The sequence below is a fragment of the Lycorma delicatula genome, chromosome 1 (assembly GCF_047948215.1).
Source record: "Lycorma delicatula isolate Av1 chromosome 1, ASM4794821v1, whole genome shotgun sequence".
NCBI lineage: Eukaryota > Metazoa > Arthropoda > Insecta > Hemiptera > Fulgoridae > Lycorma > Lycorma delicatula.
This window is the reverse complement of record NC_134455.1, coordinates 142,595,838-142,622,533: the sequence shown is the minus strand read 5'-3', so window position 1 is coordinate 142,622,533 and position 26,696 is coordinate 142,595,838. Positions and strand designations below refer to the sequence as shown.

The following is a 26,696-nucleotide window of genomic DNA, read 5'->3' as shown; positions in this document are numbered from 1 at the left end:
GCCTGTATCACGACATGGCATTATGAAAACATGGTATCTTTCTAATTTAGAAGAATTGAATGAAAAAGTTTTTAGGTTTATGTATGCATGTGGGTAATTTGCATTTTCCTTCCATTCAGCATTACTGGTCTCAGTCGTCCCTATATGATCATATTTTTTTCAATGCCCAGAAATAGTTTTCATACTATTCTGAAATATCTTTGTTTTTTTTTTTTATGCAAATAATGATGTGATTTAATATAGACTGCACAAAGTGGACAGTATTCTGAATCATCTATTGGAGAACTTTACAAAGGCTTTTAGCCCTGAAAAAATCTATTGCTTGATGAAGCCATGATAATTTGGCTAGGAAGACTGTCTTTCAGACATTACATTAAAAACAAAAGTAACAGATATGGAATCTAACTATACAAATATTGTACTCCGGATGGGTTTATCTTTTCATATTAGTCTACATAGGGAAAGGCACTCATAAATTCAGAAAGATGCCATACTTTTGAAGTAGTCATGAAACTCATGGAGAACTATATTGCAAAAGGACATACATTATATTTAGATAATTTCTACTGTATTGTTAATCTTACTGAACACTTGTTCAGTAAGAAAACACTTATGTGGAACACGGCAACAAAACCAGGCTGACAATCGACGCAGATAAACAAAAAAAAATAAAAAAAGGTGAGTACATTAGTTGACAAAAAGGAAACATAACAATGCTGAAATGAAGAAATAAAAGAAATGTTTTAACTATATCATCAGCCCGCAGGCCCTAAATGCAGGTTATGGTTAACAAAAAGGGAAATGTTATCTAATATGATGGTTGCATACAATAAGAACAGGAGTGGTGTTGACAGGAGTGAGCAAATAAATGATTTCTTATTATTCAATGCCTAGGAAATCTTTCACCTAGGTGAAAGATTTTTTTGTAGGTGTTTTTTCACCTCATGGATGTTTCTCTTTCATCATTGGATGTTTCTCATGCTGAAGTATGAACATTTGTTCAAAGACAGATGAAAAGATTACATGTGAGATTCAGAGAACATTTTCTACAGTTATAGAACATTATATACAGAACATTTATAAATATAAAAATAAGTAGAAAATTTTGCATTTATAGAACATTTTCTGCAGTTGCTGCCTACCCCTCCTGCTATAACAACCTTCAGACCAACACCTTCCCAAGAAGTTGGATAAGAGATTAAGGTGCCATGCTTGCCGATCAACAAACAGAAAGAGGCAGACTACTTTTTATGTTTGTAATATTTGTAAAGATGGAAAGGGTAAACACTTTGGCTTTTGTATGCCTAATTGGCATGGTGTCAGGAATTAGGCTTGTATGCCTAATTGATAATGGCACCAATAAGTGAAAGAGGTTATTTTTACTAATACTGAGTTGTGTAATTTTTTTTATTAATTAGTTTTGTATTTGTTTACGATTTCTGACAATGAATAATAAATAATTTCTAGTAAAACTTATTTTATAATTTCCACAAAATTAGTGCAACTGAGCCAATATGTGTGGCACATGCATGAGCCAGTTAATTGCTGTATACTGAGTGGCACATATATCACTTGAAAAAATTCTCTAAAAAAAAAAAAAAAAAAAAAAAAAAATAGTCATCAATTCAGACATTATTTACTTATTATTTATGATAAATTGGTTCGATTTCAACTATTTTCAATTGTGGTATGTGGAGATGGTCAAGCAAATGATGGATGATGCCTTGTCTACTGGTGAAGTCAGTTACTAGTGCTGGTCAGTTGAGATGAACTTTCTGGCTACATTTGTTCCCACGTGGTATTGAACGTGTTAAAGTATTAACACTTACTTGGCTTAGTGTTGCAATTATAGTAATTATCCCAGAAATAGTGAACGCTCTTAAGTAATATGCATGTGTATGATGTATCAAAAATATATCTAAACAGCTTAAAAAAAAAATTATAAAAATGGAATAAAATTTACTTATTTAATAATAATGGAGATCCAAATAGACAAATTTTGCTGAAAGAGAAAGATAAAATTGTAATTTATTATTACTTTATTTTCTTTGTACATTGTACCTATTAGCTTCTGTATCTTTATTTAAGAAATTTTAGTCAGTTGCATAATTAAATTTGTTGCAACACAAGTGTATAAGCTCCACTTAGAGTTATAGACATGGATTATCTCAAAGTGGAGCTTATACACCTTTTAAAAAATTCATTAGGGATAAAACTACAGTAAAGTCTTAATGAAAATTTTATGTGGTTTTATTAAAAACACATTAAACAAGGCAATACAGGTGTGTGTTTTTTTTGTGTGATTTATTAAATGGAAAAAAGATAATTTTATCTGAAAATGCCTTGCATATTAAAAATATATGAATTGACCATAGTGATGAATTGTTTAAAATAAGAAGGAAAATATATGAAAAAGGAGAGTAAACAAGTTAGTTTAAAAAATCCAAAATTGAGATGACATTGTATCTTAATTTTCTGAATTTTTTCTTTTCAATTTATATTATTTGGTGGATAGTTAATATTATTTCATATTAACGTTAGATATTGAAAAATGCCAACTCAGCAGATTGTTTAACATCTATTGTACGCTTGGAGTTTATTTTTCACATTCAAGCTAAACTGGAATGGTGAAGTTATAGGTGGTTTCATGGTTAAATTTTAACACTGTTTGCAGTTTGTTGAGTAGAAAAAAGTTAACAATCATAAAAATAAGATAACATTGACATTTTTCTTATAAATTATGTCATTCTGCGTTTTACCTTGCTTTTTCTCCTGATTATAAATTTTACAGGAATTATTTTTATCGTGATTTTTAAGAAGCTGGGTAGTATAAATTTATTTTTTTTTTAATTTAGGCTATGGAAGCCCTCAATGGTAAGGATATGGGTGGCTCAAATATAGAAGTTTCACTTGCTAAACCACCTTCAGATAAAAAGAAGAAAGAAGAAATATTGCGTGCTAGAGAACGACGGATGATGCAAATGATGCAAGTCAGAGCTGGAGGAGGGTATGCATCTAGTTACTTTTTAATTTTGTAGATCAGTTGAAGTAGTTTGATGTAGTTTTTTTTATGAAAATACTGAGAATATGATATTTTCACTCTGACCTTTATATAGCTCTTAGTTCTCTAAAAGATTAAAAGAGTTTACTTTTGGCAAAAATTATTTCAATATAATTGAGATATGTGCACCCGTTTCAAGTATATATGAATTGAATGAAATTAAAAATTCGATTGTTATAAAAATTTGACTTAAGGATAAAAGTCTATTTTAAAACAATGAAATATTTTACAGATTGTGTGAAAATTTATAATGGTTGAAATTCCATCCACAAAACTTGCATAAAAACTTTTCCTGGTTTATTTTTCTTCTGTAAATGTAAACATTTTTTTGGCATTTAATTATAAAACGCTGTAGGCTTCATTTATTACATATATTGTCTTTTATTATACTGCAGACTGTAGTGAACATCATAGTATGTTGTTCATTTCATTGGGAAGTACATTTTTTATGCCTTTTGTTATTCTTAAGTTTGGGCCATCTATAAACATTAAGTAATTAAAATTAAACTAGTTTTTGATTTAATATTTTATAAATAGTACAATTCATTAAACCTAATTCAAATAATATTGGTAAAGAAAAAGTTTCACAGTTAACTTCTTTTAAGAGTACACTTTTTGAACCAAACAACCCAAATGTAGCATTTACTTTTTTTAATAAAAAGAAGAATGTAAATGCTTACTTTAAAAACTGTTGTGTGACAATATTAGTTTAATGTGAAACATTAGATTATTTTGATAATTAAAAAAAATCCACATTTGCATGCAATATTTTCTTTTTTACAGTTTTCTGATTTTTAGAGATTTCAATTTTTGGCCATTCTGCTATTTGATATGTTTTGTTAGTTACAGTTTTGTAATGTACATTTTTGATTAATTTCTTTTCATACATATTTTTATCTGTTAATCTCATGTTAGGTTTCTCAGAAGGAAAGAAATAATATATGCAATTTTTTTTTGTGGGTATATTGCATCTTACTAGTATCACTACCCCGTGTTTTTTTTAATTTTATATATATATATATTGGTTGATTGTTGAAGGATCGTGTCAACTTTATGACAGAACTTGCACATGCTTTAAAAAAAAAAAGAATATGGTTGGTCATCCCACAACTATGTTTATATTCACATATATTTTCATATATTTGTATTCACATCTTTATTTTTCTTAAGCTTTTATATACCATGAGTGTTAACAAAACAGAATAAATGTGGTTGTTAGTTGATCAAAATAGCTTTTGAGATTGAAATTAGAAAAAAATATAATAGTTTTATATAACTATTATAGTTTTATATAACGCTAAGCAATTCGGTTGTTTAAGGAAGATTATTTGTTTTGAATGATAATCAGTATCTGGTTAAGCCTAATGGTCAGCAACCTTGTATGCTGAAAATTTTTACTCTGGTATATCTTTGGCAGAGAAATTATTAAAAATGAAAATGGCTTATTGTGTTACCTTGCGAAGTAATAGAAAAGGGGTCCCCAAAGAAATGAGACAATTAAAATGTGGGGAAATCTTTGATTTAGAAACTAAAAAATCTAGTCATAAAATGGCAAGACAAACTGCTTGTATTGATGTTGACACAGTGTATTCCCATGACAAAAAATTAGTTGACACATTAAAGACAAACAAAAAACTGAACCGGTGAAGAAACCAAATTGTGTTATTCAACAAAGCAAAAAAAAACAGGAGTAGTCAGTCACCAAATATCGTCCTACCATTCCATTTTGCATTAAGAGTATAAAATTGTACCCCCAAGGTCACATTTGAATTAATTTTTGGAGAGTCGCAGTTGTTAATGCCTGGATCACTTATAAAATAACAAGTAACAAAAAAAAAATGACAGAATTTAGGAGTGTGTTAGCGAATATTTTGGTAAGTTAATCACAAACAATAGATATAGAAAAATAAGTAGGCAAGGAACTTCATCATACATTAGTAAAACCTGAAGGTTTGGGGTGAAAAAAAAGAAAAACATGCTTCCGTTGCTGCCAGAATGTGTGGAATCAATAAGTAGCAAAGTAGGAGACAGAAAAGTGCATAAGGTGACATCTTTCTGCCAAGAGTATGATGGCAGTCCAGGTTAATGTCTGGAGTGTTTAAATTTGTATCACATCTCTATTTAAATTGTAAAATTAAAAAAAATTAAGTTTTTTTAGAATATTATTAAGTGTTAATGAATTTTACTGCCTAGCGTTAATTCTTATATTACTTGATTTAATGACTTTTTGTACTTAATTTGTTTTTTAATTCTTGAATTATTAATACAGTATTTTTTAGAATGTAATTAATAAATTATTGAAAGAATAATAGAACAAAATTAAATTAACAAACAATAGGATTATTTATTATAAACTAAATATACTAGAAATATTTTTACTTTTATCTTATTTACTTCCTTTGAACTGTTAAGTATTATTTTGCATTTAAACTATTTTAATACTATTTATTAAAAGTAAAGGAAAGTTTTTTAAAATTAAAGTATTAAAAAGTAATAAGTGAATTTATTTACAAATGGATTCTGATTATGCCCATAATTAGTGCGGTTCCTGACTCCAGTGTTCAGGAAAACAAATACATCGGCAGTGCTACTCCAGATGCTGATGACCTGAACTACATGAAAATATTCCAAAACTATTTAAAAAATAATAATAAGTAAACTAAACGTAGGAGAAAAGTTCAACTTGAGCCGCACTACTGCTATGTTCTGCTCTCTGGGGATGGAAAATGGATTACCATCAAGGCAGGCAATTTTAACATCGCACTTGATAGAATAACCTTTCTTAACACCAGGGACCAGAACAGCAGCGAACATTTTAAAATTATTCATGTTTGTGTGATAAGAAATATTTACAGTTATTCTTATAATTATGCTAGAAGGCTGGAAGTGTGTGTATGTTTTAGGTGACACAGCTAACGGCACTCTTAATCTGGTACAAACATTTGTTAAAAATCATATTTGAAATTTCACTGTCAATGGACTCTGTATAGAAATAAATAAGATAAGATGTTATAAATATTTAGTAAAGGAATGGCTGTATAACTGAGGGTTTCAAAGCCCAGCAAAAAAAAAGTTTCAGACTATCCTGGCAAGAAAAATTGACAAGATATTATGCTTACAAAATTAGAAATTATTACAGCAAATTGAACAGAAAGTTTGGTAACATTCCATCTAAGCAAACAGCACTGTTGACAATATTTTCACGTGTCTTCACTATGACGAATATCCAAACACCAATGTTGTCCTGATACAGAAGATATGATTTGTAAATTTATATTATACTTTAATGCTTCCAGAAAATATGATTAAATCAACAACTATTATAACAGACTTTTCAGAGTTTAATTCCATTATTAATCTTGCATAGAATAATTATTAGAAAAATGTATAAACAAAACAAACAAAAACAGAATTTAAAAGAGAACTTAATTACTATAATCTGGACTATTTTGCCAGAAAGTGTAATTATGTAAAGGGTTTCTTAATTTTGGGTTTTACAAACCATATTAAGATATAATGAATGAAGTACTGCTACAATTTACTTAACTCTGGAGAAGTTAAAGCTCACATCAGGAGACTACAAATGTGCCTTGAAAACATTTGATGTGGAGCACATTTAGAAAGGTAAAAATGCATTTTTTATTTTGCAGAAAAAGTCTGGCATCAGTGAAGCATTTAAATTCTATTTTGTTGTAGCCTTCCGACTTAGAAGTAAGAATTTGATGAACATTTTGATATGAAGGTCTCTATGATATATCTGAACATAATAGGGCTTACATTAGATGTGATTGAACATTTTATTAATTGGAAAAAAAGAAGATATTTGATTTTATGTTAATTTATTTATCTGTTGTCTTGAACAAAAAGAAAGTTCCTGGATATGGAAGCATAATACCACAATATTGTCACTTCACAAAAACCGTTAAATTTTATTCAACATTACATTTAAATACACTAAAGTTAACATCAAAAGAAACTTAATAAAAAAGAAAGTCAGAAAATTTGTAAATAAACCATGAAATACAAGATTTTTCATTTTTAAAGAATAGAAAAGACAGTTTAACAAAACTGGTAAGTGTTGAGTAATGATTTTAAAAGAGAAATATTATACAGAAACTGGTGACAAACAATTATTAAGAATAAGAAAAATGATTGAATCAAGACTTAAACTAACTTTGTATCTGTGATTTTTGTACAGAGGAAGTAAATTTCTTGTTACTGTTTATAAAACAGTATTGTTAATATGAAATCAAATTAATTATTTCTATAAAGAAAGATGTAAAAAGTTATATTTACATCAAAAGTTATATATACATATTATATTTTATAAAGTTATGTAACCAATTTGGGCTTGTTATTAACAAGTAGTGGGTGTGTGTGTTTTGGAAAGTCTGTAGTAAGCAATGAATGAGAATATTTTGCGTAAATATGTGGGTGTGCTTGCGCGTGCATGAATAATACATTTTTTATTCATAATTAATTAATGATATATGAAAAAATGTAAAAAAAAATTTTTTATTATCTTTATTGATACTGTATTTTTGTACGTCAGTTATTTTATGTGCTGATTTTTTTTTTTTTTTTTAAGTATACATTCAGAACATGAAAAAAATTATTTGCAGGTTTTCACCTCAACATCCTAGTATGATGGGTGGACCACCAAGAGGTGGCACAACCAGTCAAAGAGGTGCTGGAAACTCCATGAGAGCTATGGGTCGTGGAGATTATGGTCAGTGGTATTTTTTGCATGGTTTTGTATTTTTGAGCTTTGCTTTTCTGTAAAAAAAATAACATGTCTAATAACTTAACATTTTTATTAAAACATAAATAAAATGATTGAATAACTGGAGCTTTTTTGTCGACCAGTTCATTTGGAAAGACAACTAAAAGGTTTTGGGTTTTTTTTTGCAAATGGTTTAATAAAAAATAGTGGTTTCTGCTGAGAATCAGATAATTTTAATGTGTTTCTAATTTTTATTATATTTTTTTATTAACCTTTTGTTCAATGAGATATAAATGAAAACTAATATAATAAAACTATTTTGTGTATCTTGTTAAAAATCTTATTTTGATTAACTAAAGTTTTATTCCAGATTATTTATTACTGTTTTTCTTGGTAGATGTGTAATATGTACTATTAGACAATTGTAATAATATTCTATCTTTTCCAGTAATAAGTAATTACTATGCAGTACTATGAAAAAGTGAGGAAGAAGGTTTATGCGCAGTAGTACAACACCTATTTGTATTACTGTTCACATTTTTAAATTTTAACAAAAAATTATTGCATGGTAGGTTGGTTATCTATACCTGCTGGATAGTGTACATCCTGCAAGATAATGTTTGTGCATATGTCTTTTCTGTAATTATTGATTATTTATCAGAATATGATATTGTAGAATGAAAGCATTTGCATTTCAAGAAAAGGAATCTACCATAATTATCAATAAATGTTGATATTTATTGAACAAAAATATTTAACAACCATCAAAATTAAGTTGAAAGTTTAAATATATGTATTCAAATCCTTATATCTGTGTATATACATGCACATATATATAAATAAATTTATGTTCATTGTTCTTCCTTATGATGATTACCTGAATGGTGTCGGGAATAGTGGCTTTTTTCCTGATTGCATTGTTTATTTTTGTGTATTATCATACTAGTAGTTTTGACATTTTTTCTTAACAGAAGATTTTGTTTTGGGTTGTGAAGCATACAATTTTCTTATTAAAATCAGCAATGGTTGGTTTGTTGGTGCCAGTTTTTCGATAGTGAATGAAGGGGTTTATTAAAGTATAGGTAGGTAATATGTAGAAATTTGTTATTGTATTTCATACAAAGTTTATAATAAATGCTGTTGGATGTATTTTTAGTGCACGTTGCCTTTTAAGCAGCAGTAACATTTTTAAAAAAATACTTCAGTAAAGGCACTCTTCATGGCATGTAAATAATTTTTGTAACAGTATAGTAAATTTAAAAATCTGGACCAATAATATTTTCATCTGGGATTATTAGTTCTTATAGTTAGCTCTATTCTACATTATTTTGAATTGTAACTTTCTTTGTAAAGTTAGTAAATTTTTGAGTTAAAAAGCAGCTAAGAAGTGGAGAAGGTAAGTAAGTGTTTATGGTGCAGTAGTTAAGCATGAGATAATGTGTGTGTGTATATCTATGTATGTATGTGTGTGTGTGTGTGCGCATAACTGTATGGTTGTACAGATATACTTTAAGGAGTTGTAACTACTGTAGTACTAGTAGATCGTATAAAATATTTCTTGTGGGGTAGTTTTCTTCATTTTTTCTTTTATTTCTTGTTCCTTTTTTTATTATATAGCCGTGATTATTTTTAATCTGCATTTTTAAAAAATTTTTGTAGATTCTTTTGGTCTAAATTTAGTTACTCTTTTCCCGGCATGTCATTATTTTGTTCTATTTTAAATATTAATGTTGTTTTAAATGAAATAAAATTTTTAAAGTTTTAATGATAGTGGTGGCTTTGATGTGTTGTGTGTTTTTATAGATTATGATTACGACTATTACGGGTATGGGGATTATCGAGGCGGCTACAGTGACCCATATTATGATGACTATTACCGTTACGAGGATTACTATTTTGATTACGCGCCTCCTCCTCCTCCACCTCCTGCCCGAGGAAGAGGCAGGCAACCTCAGCCGGTGGGTCGTGTCCCATTATTTTGTAATGTTTGCACGTTTGATTGTGGCACAGTGTTCATAATTATTTTATCGTTATTTTAATTTTGTATCTTATAAACCTCAGGTGTATTCTAATTATATTCATTTAACTGAAAGCTTTTCTTAATGCTAGACAAATAATTTACTTGGTAGATAATATGTATAGACTAATTGCTTTTACTTATGCCATCCACCAATCTGTCTCGCTAATTTATGACCCGTTCTGTGTCTGTGTAACATGTTTAAAACATTAACTGCATCTTAATTATCAATACAGAATGCCGTGCCACTTTCAAACTGCGTATCATATCTGAGTCTGTTACCCAGGCTTTTTATTAGTTGCAATAGTTTCTTTTTCTTTTAATTTTTAAGAACACCACAGCCGGGAAAAGCTAATTTGGCATTAATTAAAGTTGTAAAATTTTGGAAAACTTGACAAATAAAAAGATGTTTGTAGGGTTGTTTTTTAATATTTTTTTATTTATAAATAACCAAGCACTGTTGTATTGCCTGATGCTTCGTGTGATGCCTGTCTCGGCTCAGATATGATGCCTGCTATATGCTGTTATGTGCTGCTCTGTCTGGTTGCAGGGTTATCCAATATTTCAAAACATGAGCGGGAGTTGGATAACGGCAAATAAGTCATCAACTACAATTCATACTAACAGTATTAAAATCATGCGTTATTGGCTGACAGCTATTTAACATAAATTCTTCTTTTTTCCTTAGATTTTATTAAATTTACTTTATTTATATACTAATGAACTTTTTAGGTAATGTGTGAAATGCTTGGATTGTTATTTCTTGCCAAGATGTGACTTGGATTTGCATTTAACAACATTTAATCTGTGCTAATAAACAATTGGACATGGCCAAATACTGTCGCTTATGGCTAAAGTCTGTGCTTTTTGCTTAAATTACGCTAGTAGTAAGCTTGCTTTTTTAAGTGCTTTTGCTGGCAAATCTGTAGATGCTTTGGGATCCTCACCCACAACTCCTTCCCATGCTTATTTTGCAGTTGCTATTTTTTTGTTTTTTGTTTGTTTTTTTTTTTGGATAACCCTGCTATCTGCTGTTAGTTCTAATGATAATTATTTATTTGTATGTTACTTCTGATTTATATTATGTAAGAAACAGTGTCTTATTAAATATTAATTATATAATGCTCAACACATGTTATGTTTTAATAGGCTTCAATCATTTAAGCCAGTTGAAATGCAGAGTAACTTATATCTAATTTACTGTGATTCATGTGGATGATGTTCTGAGCTAAGATTTCTCAAATGTGTGCCTTTAAATTCCTACTTTGTTTCAATAATTAAATGTCCATGCAAAAAATTCAGGACGTTTTGCAGAGCATTTTCAAAATGTTAAAATATGTAGTTATAATGGTATAAATGTTTTTACAAGGATTCAGCTGCTAAGCAATGAAAGACATCCATGCTTGATAATACTTTGTAACAAAAGGAAGTGTGCTGTTGTTCAACATTTTCCTACATGAATCAAATTACTAGGATTGGTTCTGAATGAAACAAATTGGAGAAGCATCAGTCCAGTTAAATAAAGCAAGTGGGAGAAATATTGTTTTGTTACAATATAGAAATAGTTTATCCCACTCGGTTAAAGGCACTATTTTAGGAGATGTTTAAATTGTGAGCAACTTAGCAATATTAGTATCTTGAAATTTTTTAGCTACTTATTTATGTGTGATATTTACTATTGGTTAATGAAAGAAAAAATATTTTTTGCAAATGTCTTTTTGCAGTTAGTCAACTTTTTATGGATTGAATTAACTACTTAGAATGCAGCTTACTACTACTACAACTACACATTCAACTGTTGTATATTGTTTAGTGCTTGTACTTGACCATTTTTTATCTTGCTTAATAATTAGTTAAATAGCACTAGTGATCACATTTTTCTTATACTAATTTTTGTAAGAAATATTTGCAAGAATAAGTCCAAGAAATCATTGGTATTTATTCAAAGTGTGTATTTTATTATCCAATAACATTTTTTAAGATTTTGTAGTATATTTTAATAATATGCTTTGCCATTCTATAAATAAACATAGGCCAAGTTTACTAAAATTTAATATAAGTTTTTTTTTTACTTTTGTTATATGAAAATTTCATGTAATTCTGGGATGTTTGAATTTTATTTAATTCAGATTTCCCTTAATTTAATGGTGTCAATAAATTAAAACTTTAATTTTTAATGTTAATGTTTAATGTTAACTAATTTTTATGAACACTACAGAAGTTCATTTTTGTATTATCTGACTTTATAGTTAGGTTGTGAAAAACTTAGCGATATAGAAGTAAATAAAGAAAAAAATACTTTTGCTGGTTTATTAGTTAAGTTGTTCATATCCTTTATAACTGTCTGTAAATCATGTGATTCAATATCTAATTAGTTTAGAATAGATTCATGAATGAAACTGAAAAGAAATAGCTTGGTAGAGCTAAAAATTATTTTTCATAATTAAAACGTGATAGTGAGCAGCAAGACACGTCATGTAATGATTATTTTTTTATGTTCAAGCAATCTCTAGTTTTATCCTGTTTGGTAAATTTATAGCTGGTTTTAAAATTTTATTAAATTTAATAGAAAATATTTTAACTATTAATATTATATAGATAAATATTATCATTAAAAAAACTTTATTTATATATATATATATAATATATAATAAGAAATTCAAACCATTGGTATTATTAGTTTGGTATTATGGTTGAGTGGATGAAGAATAGAAATGTTTATTTAGTTATAAAAAAGTGTATTGTCCAAGAAATATAGGAAATATACAACTTAATATTTTATTAAGTTATAACATAATGAATAAAAAAAAGTTGTGCTATTAAAAACGTTAGTGCAATTAGTTGATTCAGTGGATCAGTCATTTCTTTGTGCCATTACTTGCATACAAATGTTAAGGAAACATATGTATATAATTTTTTTTTTAAATGATAAAATTATGACTGGATATGTTGTCATTTCAGAATTCATTTTATTAAATTCTGTATCTTTTGTAAATTGTTAATCAGTTAAAACATATTTTAGACTTTTTATCATAAGAAGCATTAATTTAATAACTTGTGAATGTGGTTAAGGATCTATATCCTTATAAAAATAAAGGATAATTGCATATTATCATTCTTGTTACTTTTAGTGTGTTGAATTTGTCACATTAGTTCTTTGTTGTAGTTTTTTTTACAAACATTTTTTACAGCTGGTGTTGTGTACGTTATGAGTTAGCTGTTTTGGTCAATCAAAAATTTTTCTATTCTTCATCATTATTTTGACAAAGAAATGTTTATTAGTTATAATTGTATGTATCTTTTTTAAGAATTTACATGTTTTATTAATTTTTTGTTCATTTCTATTCTATCTAGGCTGGGCGTGGGCGTGGGGTGCCGGGGCGTGGCCGAGTCGGTGGGCCCCCAGCCCGTGGGGGCCCCAGGGGGGGACGGGGAGCCGCAGCATCCGGGGGCCGTGGGGGGGCACGAGTTCCCGCCCGTGGGGGACCCCGCGCCAAGGGAAGTTTACCAGGTGAGAATGGTCTGTATCCAAACCTTTTCCTATCCTATTCCCCTTACTCTGTACTCCTTAGATTATCATTATTGTTTTAAGTATCATAAGTAATGAGAAATTTAAAAACACACTTACATAATTATTTTTTGAAGTAAGAATTGCTGTTAAAACTTATAATCACCATTAACATCCAGGTTGTATCTTGAGGCGAGGCAAGCTTGACCATTCTCTTCTTAAACTCTGCTGCTTCTTCCTTGGATCAGCTGCTTGATGTTAGACTCCATGTGTTTACATTAAAATATGTTTTAATTCCAGAAAAAGATTAGTGCCAGTGGCAGAATTTTTGGAGGATGCCTCCCGTTAAAACTTTTGGAATGCTTTGCCTTGTCAGCAATATAAAGAAAAATGTTATTGTGAAGCGGAAATAATATCCCATTAATGAGCTGACCATATTTAGTTTCTGTGTAATGCCTCTTATCATCCTTTTGTATTTGATAATTTCTGTTCAGTGGCAGATAATAAAAAGAATATTTTTCTGTCTGAAAAAAATTGGGCATCAGATTTCATGAAACCATCTTTGTCCTTTCTAGTATGAATGATCTGTAATTTCTACATTTGCCTAATTCACTTACTCAGTTATCTGTTCAATGAATTTCTACGGAGTGAATATTTCTTGCATTTAGAAAAAAATCACTGGATTATGCCTCGCAGTTACAGCATTAACAATTGACATGGTTTTTGAATTGTACTTAAAAAATCTCTGCACAGAATTTGGAGCTAACTGACAAGTGTTGGAAGCAAATAAAGCTCCTGACCAATTGCATTCTAAAGGATGAATTTTTATTGTTAATGTATGTAGATTTTAGTTTAAAATGACCTTAACAACATATATATCAGTCACATAAACATTCTTTTATGACACATAATATGTTGCTAGATTCTAATATAATTTTTCTCTTATAATCTTTAAGATTACTTAAAACAATTACCTACTAATAATTTAGATTAGTATTTATTAGTATAATTATCTACTAATAATTAGATTAAGAAACTAAAATTTCCCAAGGGCTTAAGGAAATATACTTGAATATTTAATATGAATCTTATTTTATTTTACTAACCTACAACCTGTTATTGAATACAGCACATTCTGTTCTCTGAAGAGAAAATTTAATGTCGATTCTAGAAATTAAGAAATTTTTTTATATTTAGTAATATGTTGGATAATCAGTTGGTACTCATAGGAAGGGTAAGCAAAATTTGGTTTCCTTCATGTCCAGACCTTATTAGAAACTTTTTAAGACAGACAAACGTACCCAAAATGAAAATATTTACAAATTTTAAAATTAACAGCTTTTATCTGTGTTATTAATATTTTGATTTTTGAAGTTTTTAAAATTGTGCTTGTTAGAATTTTTGTTTTATTATAATTTAAAAAATCTTATATTCCTGTTTTCCTAGCTTACTCAACAGCTGTTCATTGCATATGATTGGTTAATTTCATATTCTGACTGTTATTACTTGAGAAAAAATATCACATGGTATAAAATCTTTAACAGTTACAAATATAAAATATTTTCGATAAATATTTCTTTACATGTGATATCTGATTTCATATGTAAGGTTTCCTAAATGCATAGAAGATTTTTTTTAATTTGATGTATGAACCCCTGGGGGGGGGGGGGAGTAAATATGGACAATTATTTGTCTGACCTGGATTCAAGTATGAAATCTTAAAAATAAGAGGTTTTGTTTGCTAGTTTTCTACCTTCAATTAATTGTTAAATGTCATCACTTTTAATTTCAATAAAAGGAATTTATTACTTATCGTGACTGAGGACATTGAGTGCTTTGAGTAAATGTATGTTTCAAGTATTTGTGTGAAACTTAATTCTAATTATATTTAGTTATTCCTTTTTTATTAAAATGACATTTAATGCTTAACCTTTTCAGATCATGTAGCCATTGAACTGGCTATGTACGGCGTCAGTTTTAAAGCGCTGTTATAAAATCATTTTATATGGCATCTAAGTCTGTTATTTTGTTTTGTATTCACAAAGGATTTATTACACAATTTGAACGATGTTTATACGATGTAAAATGTTTTATTTAGACTAGAAAGAATATGACCATTTTTTCTCAAAAATGTGCTTGTGTGTGTGACTTGTATATTATAATTGCTATGAGGGTTACGGATTTATTTATTGTTGACAAAAATAGCTTATCTTACTAGCAACATATCGATGTATTGAAACTTATAATAAATTGTGATATACGGCACACTAACAAAAAGAAGGAATTTGTGGTCATAAATACTTTTACTTGAGGTCTATAAAAATATCTCTTCTGACAAATAATATCGGTAAACATGTAACACATGTTACATGTGTTCATTATGATTCATAATGAATAACAGTATACAGTAAAAATGGTTTTTTGTCAATCTGAATAGTCTTTTGAGTGGGAATTTTTATAAAATGTAGTTTTCTGAATCTACGTTCAGTTATACTAACATATGTTACTAATCTGTGATTTATGACACTGGTTTTTCATCATATTTTGCCCAATTTTCAACCAATTTGCTTGAAAGTATTATTTTTAAAATCAGCAAACCGTTTCATAAACACAACGCAAAAAAAAAAAAAAAAATTCGCTAATAAAAAACGTGGTACAAATGCGCAAAAAAATCTGCAATTAAATTATCGTAATTTTTGTACTGTTTCAATTTTGTTGTTGTTACAGGCATAAAAAAATCCAATTGTTAATCTAAAAAAATAAAATAAAAAAATCTGTTAAATCTCTTTAATATACTGTAATTTTTTGAAATTTTTTCACAAGAGGGTAGCATAAGACTATGAAGGAAGGCAATCAGATACCAACATATTTTCGCGGAGCGCTAATCAACTGCAGATCATTGTGATGGGAAATGGTTAAAAAACTGTTAACTTAATCACACATTGCTGGTGAATTAATTGAGTGATTGAAATGATTTTAAAAATACAGGCTCTGACAGAGGGCACATTTTCCTCATTAAATGAATTAAGTTATTTCAGAAGAAACTAATTTCATGCATGTTCATTTGCTTTTCTTATGGTTAGTAAGCTATATTGGCTTATAAAATACACTAAGATGTTTCAGGAAGACTGTGAGGAAGCTTATCTGTTGAAAATGTAAGAAACATGAAAGCAGTTAAAATTTGTCACCAGTTGTATGAAGTTAATGTTCAAAACCACCATGATGGGTAGAATTGTTAAAAAGAGCATTCTTTATTAAATTCTACTATGCTGTTAAAAATATCAGTTGCTTTTTGTGGGTACTAGAAGATGCTTTCTAAGAAGTTGCATTGCTTTTAACTTTTTAATGTGGTACAGAGGAAAATGATCTTAAGAACTTTACGTTTGGGAATAATCTTTAATCTAAGAAGATTCTTAATAAGATAATAATCTTGTGAAACATTTTAACAAAGAAGAATTTTATTGAGTAGCATATAAAAATATGTAAACAAAATATTCTTAGTGCAATATTATAAACAAAGGACACCTTGTATTATTAAATTCTGGTGATTTAAATAATTTTTTACTTGAACATTTTTCGAGGATCCTTTTTTAAATTGAGATTTTGCATTTAACCTCTTTACAGTTCAGTATTAGTACAGTCATGTATAGTGGTAGTTCTTTGAATTATTTACACTGAGTATTTTTCCAGATGTTTCTTTAAGCACACTTAATTCTAAGCATTTCATTAATTCTTTTTAAGCATCATTAAAACTGACATTTTCCAAAATGCATTCTCATATTTAATGAGGAAAACATCTTTTACCATTAAAAAAAAGCATTGTATTATTAATAGTGGCACTTAAATTTCGCACGGGAAGGGCCACTTTGGTTTGATCACAAATGTTGTCTTTTAAATAAATATAAAGGGATTATTATCTTCATTAATGTTTTTATAGATTGTTTTAACTGGAATTACTATCAAACATAATTATTGATTTAAAATTGACTAGAACCTGCTAAATTCTGATGAATTTTTACAAAATCTCAGCTATTGAAATGTCCATTGTAGAAAATTGTTTATCTTAAAAATTACGAGTCTTATATATTGCCAAATAATAAATTGTAGTTAATGGTTCATAAATGTTATGTGCTAGCCAAAACTTTAGAGAACAGAAAATTGTCTGTCCTTGTAAATAACAATAACTTGTAAGATGTTACAAAGCACTATTGTTGTAAAATGCCACCCAGCTTGCAAAATTCTTAAATAATTAGATTTACAACGTTTTATTTTAACATAGCAGAAAATTATTGATTGGTTGGTAGATTGGTTGTAAAATTAATTAAAGGTCGCATAAGTATATACCAGTTTTATGTATTTTCAGAGACTCCAGTTAATGTAGGTGCACTTGGTTCTCGAAACGGTATAATTTGTAGTGAATTGCTAAATTACACTGATAGGCAAAACATATTTTTTTAATGTTTCTCCAAGTTTGATACCATTTCTTGAATTGCTTTTTTATCTACATTACTGATCTGTAAATACAATTTTTCTGTCACCCTTAGTTTTAAATAAATTATGCTTCAAAAAAGGGATAATATAGTTAAAATCTGTAAAATATATTTTGCATGGCCATACCTGTGTTAGAATGGTTTCACTGATGCTTTTCTGTTATAAATAGCCTCAGGCACATCCTGAATTAACATCCAACAGTAATCAGCTAGCATGTTAGTATTCACTTTCCTTTTATAGCGGCTTTCCATCACCGAAATGTCTTGGTGGAAACGTTCACAGTGTTGTGTTTGTCATTTATGTCTCTGACGTCAGGGAAATAATCCAGATGTGAGGAGGAAATATATTTTCAAAGACATTACATCCCATAGCTCTCTATAAAGTAAGAAGTTGATTAACAATATCGTGGTAATTATCGTATTTCTATTTGCCAAGAAAAGTTTTGCAAATGTCTTTAAATGAAAGCGCAAGCTGCACATTCTACATTATTTAATATTGAGTTAAATACATCATCTTTGACCAACTCTTATTTGAGGACCAACAAATATTCCTTCTTTAATTTTTCCTTCACTTAAATTTGGAAATTTCTTCCTGTATAAAAATCTGGGGCTATCCGCTTCATTGCTTTTACAAAATTTATCATTAGTTCTAGCTTGATATGGAGAGGGGGTAAAAATATTTTTTTGGGTTTAACTATGGGCTCATGAATAATGTTTTCCCATTTGGAGTTAAGTTGTCTTGTTTCTTCCACTCTTTGGTAACATAATGTTTATCCCTAGCTTGGCTGTCTCATTCGCAAAGAAAACTTGTACTAGTGTAGCCTAACTGCATGCCTAACAAAATAGCTATAATTTTCAAATCGCTACATATGTGTTCCAGCTATGTTTTTTATAATTTATTTTTTCAAGAATGTCTTTCATCACATCATATGTCTCTTTCAAATTAATACCATAAGCGATTAGTATCGAAGGATATTTGTTACTGTTATGTGGTATAACCATTTTTAAACTATACTTGGATGAATCTATGAAAAGGCGCCAGTCCTCAGGTTTGTGGACTTGTCCTAAGTGCAATATAAGCTCATCAATATTTGTGCAATAAACCAAATTTATTTTCATAATAAAGTACTGAGAAAGTTCTTTTTGTTGGCTTCGAGAGCCCAAAATTTTTGTATTTTTTTGAAGTAAACTCAACTTTGCAGTCTTGATCCTAACAGTTCAGCTTGATTTTTTTGATAAAATTAAATCCCTAACCAAGTCATTTAATTCACTTTGTGATAAAAGATATTGCTTATTGGAATATAATTCAAAATTGAAATCATTGTTGTTTTCTTTAGTACTGCCTGATTCATCACTGCTTTTGAAACAAACATTCACAGGTGGCTCAGATAAACCACCTGATTGCAGATTCATGCACCTGATCATTGCAGATTGCAATGAAGGATATTTTACAGTTTTTTGATTTTTTTTTTTTTTTTTTGGAAATTCCAGACACACTTGTTAAACAAAAATACATAATCTTTTGGTTCACGCTAAACCATAGGGTACACCAAATGGGCAAAGCCTTCCATGAACTTTTCAGTCATCCTATTAAATATACAGAAAAATTATTGTATACTATATGAGGAACCCACGCCTTATCCTGATCACCAATTTTACTCGAAAGTACAAATGATTTGCTTTTTTTAATCAAAGATGTGATGTTTTTTCTATAAAGGCATCCACATCATTTACACAATTTTGAGGCATTCCTAAAGCCAGTGCTTAATATGAATAATACAGCTGTGTTTTCAGCTACTTGTTTAGACCTGCACAAATGTGAATTAATCTTCTCCATGAAGGCTCACTATTCAGTATTAAATATGTGATTATGATATGATTTAATTTGTTGTCTAGTATTTTTATTTATAGCTTACAAATTATGTTAACAATAAAAAATGAACTACCGAAGAAAAAAAAAATAAAAATATTAACTATACATTAAAAATTGAAAAAGTCCTTTAATTAAAATTTAACATTTTTCAGAAATGGTTTTTTTTTTCAAAAAACAAATTAAAATCATATATTGCATGTTAGGAAACAAAAATTATGTTATCAGTATTATTATTGTAATCAAAAATATTTTGTGGTATTTTGCTACTAAACTTTTAGTTATCCTTAAAATTTTTTTAGTGGAGACATTTATTTCTTTGAAATTATTTTTTCATAAAATTTATATGTGTTATGTATACAAGGTGTGTGAGAAAAGTAATGAGATGACTTTTTACTTACCAAAGTTTTTATCTTTTTCAAACAACAATATCCCCTTCAAAGTAGTTTCCTTGGGCAGCTACACACTGGCGTAGTCATTCCCACCCCTGGTAGCAGTGCTGGAAGACTTCAACTGGTAGAGCTTTTGAAGAACTGTGCCAGCACTTACTGCAACTATTTTTGCTATATGTTCAACTGTAATACGTCAATCTTCACGAATAATGCGGGTTTCAAGTGAAGGAGTTGACATTTCAACTCAACTGGCCAGCCAGGATGTTGCTCATCAGTTGCTGAGGTTCGACAGACTGTTTTTGAACTGTTCTACCTACTTATAAAAATTTCTGCAGTCCATACAACTTTCACTATACTGTCAAATCAATCGAGAAAAGATTTTAACCAGTTTTTCAGCTTCAGACAGCAAAAAACTGATCACTGAATGTTGTTCAACTAATGTGGAAACTTCAAGCGTACACGCCATAGTTAAATGCAATATTGAGATTAAAACAAAATAATTTTTATCCATTTGTAGTTCTCAGCTTATCCCAGTGATGCCAACCTAAAGTAATGAAAGTACAAAACTCCTACAAATTGTTTCATTTCTATATCAATTCGTCTCTTTAATTACTGAATGTTTTATAATTAACTCTGTGGTGGATATGTTAAGATTTCATAGCTAACATGTATAGATTTCTTATCTTTCCATTAATAGTTGAGCGTCAGCAGGCAGCCTTTTTTAATTTTTCTAACAGTACACATCCATTAATACCATTGTGAAAAAATTGAATTCGATTTGGACTTGAGAATCAGTTAACTAAAATAGACTTGTCCTTTATTCAAGTAATTTTCAAGAAAAATGATTATTGTCCCAAAAATTCCAATATATTTTCACTTTCTAATATGTCATTCCCAGATAAAAAAAGAAATCCGAAATATACTCAGTTTTTTCTAGACAAATAACTTTATGCTAACCTGTGCCTCTTAACCAGAAATATTGGTTGAAACTGAAATACCTTTGAATATAATATTAGGCTTTTATCAGACACAAGATTTGAATAGAAAATAATTACTTAAATAAGTTTTAATGTTGATTATTAAATAATCAACTTGACATATATTACTTTGGTTTAGTATTATTGTTATTGGTTTTAGTGTATTGACTGGGATAATAATAGTTTTTTCAGTAATGGATCTTTAGATTGATATAAACCAGTTATAATTTCCAACCAATGTTGTAGCTGCTAATAAACACATTGAACTCGAGAGAGCTCTTCATTAAAGAGAAACGTTAGATGTAAAAAATTTTTATGCTTTTAGCATTGACTTTTCACGCATTTAAAAGCCAGGTAAGAAAATTCTGGCTACTTTTATCAGAAAAATAATTAGAGATATTCAAAATCATGCACAATTGATTGAAAATCAGGTTTGCTTCAAAAGGGATAATTATACTTGCCAGATTTGGATATTAAGGAACCTGAAAAATTTCTGACTTATTTATTTAAATTGTAATTTGCAAAATCTGTAGTATAATTTCATCCTTCAGAACAGTTGTACATGACATTATTTTTTGTTTATTACTAAAATTAATAACTGTGATTAGCAAATGTGCAGTAATGAGATCCCAACTAAAAAAACCCTTTCAGCACACCAGAAGGCAAAGGTAGATTTCACCGATATTAAGTAGGGGATAAAAAAATTTCCACCGTAAAGTTGAGAAAAATTTCAAATTTACTCAATATGACAATGGAAGTTACTTGAAAAGTAACTTCAGATTCATAATAATATACATTGTATAGCTGCTACTTTCTACATATTGTCCAAATTAATTCACTTATCGTATCTATAAACAAGTTTTTGAATACCCTCATCATAAAACAACTGCCTGTGAATTTAGCCAGGTAGTAGTAAACACCCTTTTTCAATTCCTTGTCATTTTCAAAACTGTGTTTGTAACAGTTTTTTCATTTCTGGTAAAAGTTGATAATCACTGGAAGCCAAATCAGCTGTAAGGAGGATGGTTAAACAACTCCCATTTGAAACTATCGATTTGGTGTTCAGTGTGTACTGGAGTATATGGACGAGCATAGTCATAAAACCACTTGCATGTTGTTTGCAACATTCAAGGAAAAGATATGGGTGATTCAGTTATTGTGAATTAACAATTTTCAAGTTTTCACATTGACACCTGCTTCACGTTCATCTGTCACAATTGAGAGGGTGAACTACATTCATTGACTAGAATATTTGTTCGAGCCCATTCTCTTATCACACTGTCCCTCATGATATTCTCCATATACTGCAAAACCTCAGTGAATTTCAGTAGCTCACAAGTTATTTGCAAATCCCACAAACTGTGATATTTTCTAAGACAGCAACCATTTTGAATGAGAATTTTTTTAGTAACAAAACAAGTAGTATATCCAGTATCACTATTAGAACCGCACTGAATCAGGCTGTTTAACTGCAAAGATAGAATTACTACTCCTCCAATCCTTAGCGCAATATCAAGGACTGGAATTTCAGAATAGCCCTCATACGAGGTCTGTTCAGAAAATAACCAAATCTTTTAAATTACGCACAAACGTAGATATTTTTATGGCAGCATTGTGTTCAGCATATCCTTGTTTGTAACCACATGTTCTTGGATTGTTGATATCTCAGTTTTGGGGAATTTTGCATGAAACTAGGGAATACTTTCACAGAAACATTTAAACTTTAAAACAAGCTTAAACAGATAATGCTCTTATACGCAATGTTACAAATGATTCTCATGATTTAAATAAGGTCAACAGTCAGTTGAAGATTACCCTCGACCAGGAAGGGCTTCGACTTCAAGTGATGACACCCACATTCAGAAAATCAACAATCTGGTGCGTGTAAATCGCCAATTGACTGTCAGAGAACTTTCATCTCGATTGGATCATGCCATGGCATTTTGACTGAAAAATTGAGCATGCATATAGAGTTGCAGCAAAGTTGGTTTCTTGTTTGATGACCGAACAGCAGAAAGAACTTCTTGAACAAGCCGATCACAATGAAACATTTTTGTGAAGGACCAGAACAGGAAACGAAAGCTGGATTTATAGCTGTGACATTGAGACAAAAGTTCAATCATCATTGAATTGGCAAAGGATCTCCACGCCCCAAGAAAGCATGTCAGTCTCGATTCAATGTCAAAGTGATGCTCATTTTGAATACTTGCCTCAAGGTGAGACAGTGAATTGAGCATACTGGCAAGGTGTTTTACAACGGCTATGTGAAAAATCTGCAAAAAGAGACCAGGATTGTGGTGAGACAACTCATAGTTCCTTCACCATGACAATGGGTCCACATGCTCAGCTTTATCAATTTCAGTTTGTGCTAAAAATCAGATTACTGCCCTCCTAGTCTTCCTACTCACTATACCTGGCTCCTTGTGATTTTTTATTTCTGAAATTAAAATGTGTGATGAAAGGATGGGATTTTGATATTATTGATGACATTAAAGCAAATTTGCCACTGACCTGAAAGGCATTTCAAATGAAGTTATCTAGGACTGCTTCGTGAAGTGGAAACACTGCTGGTATGAACGAGTGAATAGGTGAGGGGGAGTACTTTGAAGGGGGGACAAGGACTAATAATCTGTATGTAAAAATTAATATTAAAAAAATAGTTTGGTTATTTTCTGAACAGACCTCTGTATAATCTTAATTAACCTTATTCAATATACCGTATAATTCATCCTAATTAAGGATGTAGTCTTAATTTAATTTATCTTTGCTTCCCTTCTAGAAAGTCACTGGTAGATCTGGACATAACATCTATTAACACTGTAAACTGCTTATTATTTACCCATCATCCTATGAGTACCAAAATAAATTAGAGGACCTATCTTTATATTAGGTTATAAAAACGCTTTGGTAGAATTATGATAGTAGATTTATTAGGTATTTGTGAGTGAATTGGCCTAAGTGCCAATTTGCTTTTTTCCAGAAAAATATTTACCAGAATGCTTTATTATTAAGCTACTGAATTATATTTTTGTCTTTTATTTTAGCAATATTTGCTTTATTGGATTGGTGGTAATGTGATAACAAGAATCTTCTCCAATCAAATCCTGGTTTAAAAAGCCATGGTTCATCATTTATTCACATATCATATGTGCAAATTAGATAAATTTATTAAGAAAACCACTGAATACACTGGTGGGACTTATTCCTTGCTATAAACTGACAAATGTTATGGTAATGAGGATATTTTTCTCTTTCTGTAAATATTTCAGATACATTTTTTATTATCTGTAACAAATTTTTATGCTTTTTTCAGGTAAACGCAAGTTTGATGGTGGTCACCAGAATCAGGGGGAGACGAAAAGACGGTACCAGAGCAGTTGGGGCACTCAGCCTCTAGCTCAGCAACCGCTGAGCAATGCATATGGAATCAATGGAGGAGGTTACAACTCAGGAGGGGACCAGCAATGGTACCAGGACACGTACCAGTCCTGGAGCTAAACGACCGACCACATTTTTTAAGTGATCGTGTTAACACCGTCGTTGTTACCTACGCAGAGTGTACAGGGACAAGTTGATAATTAGGATGAATATGTCAGCCTATCGATAGTTCTTTTCAAACAAGATAAGGGAAATTGACAATCTACAATTGACTTGTTCCCTCTTCTTATTTGAAATAGGTGTGTTTAGTGTGGAAACGATTCCATGAACGATCGTCTGTTGCTCATTATGAATTCAACATCTTTGTGTAGAAACAAATACAATGAAAAACTGTGGACAAAAATGTAGAGTATTATTCATATAATTTTTGATCATTTCATTATAGTTTAAAAATTTTTAACTGTGCCCATAATTTGGAATCGTTTGTTTTTTGGTTTTCCATGCAGCATGCCGATTTATACTCAAAACATTATTACTGATGGCAGTAATAAGCTTTATTGTTAAAAAAATGTTAACACTTTGTTAATAATTCCTTATATTTTTATTCATATGATATTGATTATCTGGTACATTTATTTTTCTTATTGTAATATCCTCCCCCACATCAAGCTATTATTTCAACCCCCTTGTTCTGGAGGCATTATACCATTAATAGGGGGCATGATAAAATTTAAATAGTGTTATTACTACAGTACGGCATAGCTGCCTACATTGTTTTATTTTTTAAAAGATTGTGCTGATGCGCGATTGAAGTTAAATCTGTTATTGGTTATTAAACAATTATTGTTTAAATTTTTGATTTCACCTAAGAGGTTTTGAAACCTTACAGTTTTTTTTTTAATTAAATTTGTTTTACTTTTATATTGTAGATTGCAGTGTAGAATAATTTATTATAGGTATGATAAAATTCAGTTCTGTTTTTTTAAGTTAAATGACGCAAGAAGTTTATTTATATAAAATTGTTACTAGTTTTAATTTTGTTTTTTTTTTTTATTAATATTATTGAATCATAGTTAAGTATTTGTTTGATGTTATTTTCTCTACAATATTATTGAGTTTTTATTATTGTATGGATATTTTTTTGAAAGTTATGTAATAAATATTAATCTTTGAATTGTTGTTGTGACCATTTTGATTATTTGTAATTTTATCAAAAAAAACTTAAGTTTTTATTAGTGGTTTGATTGATACCTGTTTTTATTACTATTATATTATTGTTAGTGTTAAGGTATTAAGCATGTTACTGTTTTGTTTTTTTTTTATTATTCCTCTGTTGTTAATTATTATAGTTAAAATTTCAGTCTTGCGTCATACTTAGTTAAACAGTAGACCACTCGCTTTTTTGCTTGATTTATTTTTTTATCAGCTTTATTTCAAATTATTACAAGCATAAATTAATTTAGTGTGATTAAGTGTGACAGATAAAATTTGAAATGTTTACAGAACATTATTATTAATTACTATTCTTGTTTTTAATAATAAAAAGTCTAAACTGACTTATTCTATTTCCATAATGTATTTCTCATATAGCCAAGTGTATGATGAAGCCTACATTACATGTCTGTCTCAATAAAACAGTTGTATGTGAACAAGTTTTATAAAATAATTTTTATCATTTCAGTTTCATTGTGTGTATCTTACCTTTCTTTCTCTTAACTATCACGTTTCCTGTATTTTCTTCCTTCAATTTGTAAATGTTAATTTCTATTTGAGTCTGGAAGAGTTTTTTTAAAGAGTGTAAAGTTACAGTGGTTGTGAAAAAACAGAATGTAATTATTTCATTATTGATTTCATAACCTAAAAGGTTTTTGAGATACAAAAACAAATGCACAAGACAATGTGTGTTTGTTAGTGATAATACTATAGATTTTAAATTAAGCTAAAGAACCAACAGTATGTTCATTTGTTGTTTACTTGAAAACAAACAGACAAACTAACAATTCTTCCATTATTTGTTTATGATTTATGGGCTAGAAATTTTATTGGGACAATAACATTTCGGTAAATGAAAATGTCTTAAATGTGACAATAAATGACTGTTCAGCCAGATTTAGTCTGTTGTGTGAATTTAAACTGGTGGTTCCTGCAAGACTGCAGCATTCTTAGAAGTTTTTCTAAAAGCATTTTCTGATAATTTAGAGGTAACTTTTGATAAATTTGGCACCTTTATGAATACAAATGGTTTGATATTTTAAAACCACTTGCATGTTTCTATTTAAT

General features: G+C 29.4%; 1 protein-coding gene across 8 annotated transcripts in view; it reads left to right on the top strand.

The window, feature by feature from the left end:
- Positions 1–26,096, top strand: part of LOC142323307 (heterogeneous nuclear ribonucleoprotein Q-like) — a 97,397-nt gene extending 71,301 nt beyond the window's left edge. For 5 of the 8 annotated variants that reach the window (XM_075362804.1, XM_075362782.1, XM_075362790.1 and 2 more), the window contains 5 exons: positions 2,856–3,007; positions 7,684–7,790; positions 9,588–9,742; positions 13,156–13,321; positions 24,352–26,096. In XM_075362804.1, the coding sequence (XP_075218919.1) occupies positions 2,856–3,007; positions 7,684–7,790; positions 9,588–9,742; positions 13,156–13,321; positions 24,352–24,536 (765 nt within the window). In that variant the 3' untranslated portion in view covers positions 24,537–26,096. The remainder of the gene's footprint in view (positions 1–2,855; positions 3,008–7,683; positions 7,791–9,587; positions 9,743–13,155; positions 13,322–24,351) is intronic. The other 3 variants (XM_075362797.1, XM_075362827.1, XM_075362837.1) reach the window with 3 other exon arrangements.
- Positions 26,097–26,696: the final 600 nt, after the last annotated feature.